Below are 3731 nucleotides of genomic sequence, written 5' to 3'. Positions count from 1 at the left end.
ATGCCCAACGTCCTCACGGAAGCCTCAGAACCTCAGGCTGGGGGTGAGGCCACCTGTGGGGACACCATCAGCCCAGGGAAGGGACCCTAAATGCCACAAGGCCTCGGAAGAACCAAGGAGAACAATTCTCAGGGAACTAAGTCACAGGCGGCCCCCCTTCTGCTCTCTCTCTCTTCAACACATACCGCATCCGTGCGCCCCCCACCGCTGAGAAAAAGACGCTGGCATTCTCACCCCCAGAACTGCGACCGTGACCTCACCTAGAAACACCTCATTCCCTGCTTACAAGTCACCATTACACTCAGGATAAGATTCACCCTCATCACCGGGAAAGACAAGCCCTGGGTGGCCTAGCCTTTGCTGACCCCCATCCCGCCGTACGCCTCTCCCTGAAACTCAGCACGCTCCCGGCTCGCTGGACACGCTCTCGTCCACAGACCAGGTCCTCCGCTACCGCCGGGCCTTGGCGCAGCCTCTCTCTCCTCGGGACCGGTTTTCCCCAAGCCTTTTGTCATGCCGGTTTCAGTAAAAACATCGCCCCTCCGAGAGGCCTCTCCGCAGTGGCTCACCCCAACTCCCTACCCTGCTAAAGGGACTTCCGCCACGGCAGGGTGAGAACCGCAGGACGCTGGGGTCCGACAGCTCTGAAAGCACCCTCGCCGAGCTCTGCCACTTTGTCAGATGCGCATTTGGCTGCAATCGAGAGAAAACTTGAGTAACATAGTCTTTTAAAAAAGAGATTTTTTTTCACAGAAATATAGAGGTAGGCAGTTGCCGGCATTACTTTAGCTGCTTTAATAATGTCATCAGCGGCCCAGCCCGTGTTAGCTCTGAGATGCTTTTTTTTTTAATTTTTGCCTCAGGGTCACAAGATGGCTGCAGCAGCACCAGCTATCACTTCTGCTAACAAAGCAATGAGAAGGGAGGAAGCGTGAAAAGTTTTTGCTTTTGTTTTTGTTTTTTTAAAAAAGCTAAAGGTTTCACAGTGCTCTGTGTAGCAGTGTTCTGCTTAGGTTCCCATGGGTCGGAAGTGGGTCACATGGCTTCTGCTAGCTTCAGGAGAGGCTGGGCAATGGGCAAACGGCCTTGACGTGATTGCCTTAGACGAACATAAGTCATCACCTGGGCATTGCCGCCTTAAACCCAGCTCCTCTGAGCAAAGAAGAAGCGGTGACAAGTCAGGTACACGGTCAGCCGTGTCACCCCGGCCACAGTTAAGAGCTTAGCGACTGTAAGCGTGACACTCAAGCCCCGTTAGCCTCAGTTACTTATCTGAGAAGCTGAGCAAAGCCCTGTCTCAGCAAGCAGCAGAGCGCCTGGCTCACGAGGACATTCAGATGAAGGCGTTCCTGGCAGAAGGCCAGGCTGCCTCTTCTGTGTGACTACACTGCAAAATGTCTAGCATTAACCTGGTGACGGATTCCACGGCAGGGACGCAGAAATGTCCACAGCTCCGGCTCTGAGACCAGCAATCTGCTCCAAACAAGAGACCTGGATGCTCGAGAGAGATCTCCGTGCCGTGAGACACGACCGTGGGGCGCCGAGGAGGCGAGCCGCACGCTCCCCGCCTGTGTCGGCCTGGGGACACCAGATGGAGCGAGAGTTATGGCCCTGACAGCATGCGTGCCGGGCTTCGGCTCCCGGTTCATTTATGAGCTGTGGTTGCCATGCCCGGCAGGGGACACAGGGGCCATGGAGGGCTCTGCTCGCGTTCCCTCGGAGGCCCTCACGCACTCATTTTCTCGGAGTTTTCACTTTTACGTAGGGTCGTGGTGCACCTCGGAGGTGCGGCTGGGCCCGTCTCCGGGGGAGAGAACCGACTGACATTCGCCCGGGACTCTATCGTCAGGGCCACCCTGGGATGGCAGATGACAAGACACCGCTCCATCCCTACGCCAGACGCATTCCCCCTGCCTCGTCTGCTCTTCTTGTCGTTAATCAAGCTGATTTTCTGTCACCAGCCTAAATCGGTACTTGCCGCAGCCTCTTCGCCCTACAGAGAAATTCCTGTCATCGCCGGATCCCGAGACCAAGTCCTTGGCTCCCTCTCGCCAGCACGAAGTGACGCGTTAGGCCGGTCCATGCCTTCCGCAGTGAGCGTGGCTGCGGAAGAACGTTTTCCTACGCCTCCTCCTGGAAACCACGCATAAGGGACACGCATTTGAAAACCCCGTAAACTCCGTTTTCGGGGAAATCAGAAAACAGATCTAGTCCACAGACTTCAGAGTCCGTGCGCTGACCGACAAACGGCCGATGCGGCCGAAGTGTCGGGCACGGAAGGAAGCGACGGCAGGAAGGGCACCGGCGGTCACGGAAGGCGGCACCCGGTTCAAGCACCCCCCCCCGCCGGAGATGAGGGGTTCACCCCAAAACACAACGGGAGCAGGGGCGAGAGGCTGGCGGGAGAGGCGCTCTTGGGCCTGGTCTGGTTCAGACAGGCGGGGGGCCGGGCTGCAGAGGATGGAACCCCCTTTATGACCCGACTCTGCGAGGGAGAAGAAACGCCCGCCTGGGCTGATGCGGCTCATCCTGCCATCCCTCAAGGACGCCCCGCAAAGCGCTCGCTCAGCAGACTCTCCTGAGTCGCCTCCTTTTCCCTGTGAACGGAGTTCCAGCCACGCACGTGGAGGCTGCACCTCCCTTTCAGCTTGATGAGGCCACGTGGCTACTGGGGTCCCCTGGGCTGTGAGCAGAGGGGCCGCGCACAGCGCCCGGCCCAGGGGCAGAGCTCGAGTTCCAGACTCGCACCCTCTTTCCTCCTGTTCCAGGGGCTGCGGTGCGGGCACGGCGGCGATGCTGCTTCCTCTGTGTTAGTCGTGCCCAGGAATCTGGGGCATGGGAGCGACAAAATGGCAGGGACCTGGGTCCTGAGTGACATGGAGCTGGGTCCTGAGTGACATGGAGTATGGAATCCCCCCAGCAGCCAGGATGGGGACCCCCGGAGTGTGATACACAGATGGGCTTCTCATTACACAAGCCATTGGTTTCTACGTCCTCGACCCATATCCTGAATATAAAGTTGCACCCAGAAGTAAGGTGTGGCCATAACAAAAACCTGAAATGGTGTCACAGGCTTAGTGCCCGAGGGGCTCCATGGGAGGAGACCGAGCCCTCGCCCTCGCTCTGGCCCTTCAGTATGTGTATCGACCTCCCCAGGGGCCAGGGAAGCCCTGTTTCCAGGTCCCAGCCTCCTCCCTACCCCCGCACAATCAGAGGAATCTCTCTGGAGCACGCGCTCGCTCTCTCTCTCTCTCTCTCTCTCTCTCTCCATTGTTGCCAATTAACTTACAAAGCTTGTTCTTAATCCAGAACCCTGGATTTCTCGACCGACACTTCCCAGACTCCAGGCTGCACAACTGGATGACACGTCTGCTCGCCGACAGCCAGGCACCCATCAGAGCCCGTCCGAGGTCTTTGCCTTGTTGTCTACGTACCGAGAACCTGGCCTGGACCCAGCTGGTCTCCCCACTGAAAGACCCACCTCGAGCCACGGAAGACGTGCAGTGGGCAGCACAGTAGCCGCAAAGACACGGCCATGTCCTGACTCCTTCGACCTGACGACGCGACCGTGTTTGGATAGAAGGGTCTTCGTAGATGCTCGAGGTGAGGACACGCCCTGCGTGACCCCGCTGGGCCGTCACTCCAGTGACACGTGTCCTCCTATGAGGAGACACACGCAGACAGCGAGGAGGAAGCCAGGCGCCCACAGAGAAGGTGATGTGGCGCCATCA

At 58.2% G+C, this 3731-nt stretch overlaps 1 protein-coding gene across 1 annotated transcript in view; it reads left to right on the top strand.

The window, feature by feature from the left end:
• SDK1 (sidekick cell adhesion molecule 1) overlaps positions 1 to 2897 on the top strand; it is a 398446-nt gene extending 395549 nt beyond the window's left edge. The window contains exons 52-53 of the mRNA XM_025043174.1: positions 1962 to 2093; positions 2769 to 2897. Coding sequence (XP_024898942.1) covers positions 1962 to 2093; positions 2769 to 2897 — 261 coding nt within the window. The remainder of the gene's footprint in view (positions 1 to 1961; positions 2094 to 2768) is intronic.
• The last annotated feature ends 834 nt before the right edge of the window (positions 2898 to 3731 follow it).

This window comes from Pteropus alecto, unplaced genomic scaffold (genome assembly GCF_000325575.1).
Source record: "Pteropus alecto unplaced genomic scaffold, ASM32557v1 scaffold40, whole genome shotgun sequence".
Lineage (NCBI taxonomy): Eukaryota > Metazoa > Chordata > Mammalia > Chiroptera > Pteropodidae > Pteropus > Pteropus alecto.
This window is presented reverse-complemented; position numbering and strand designations above follow the sequence as displayed.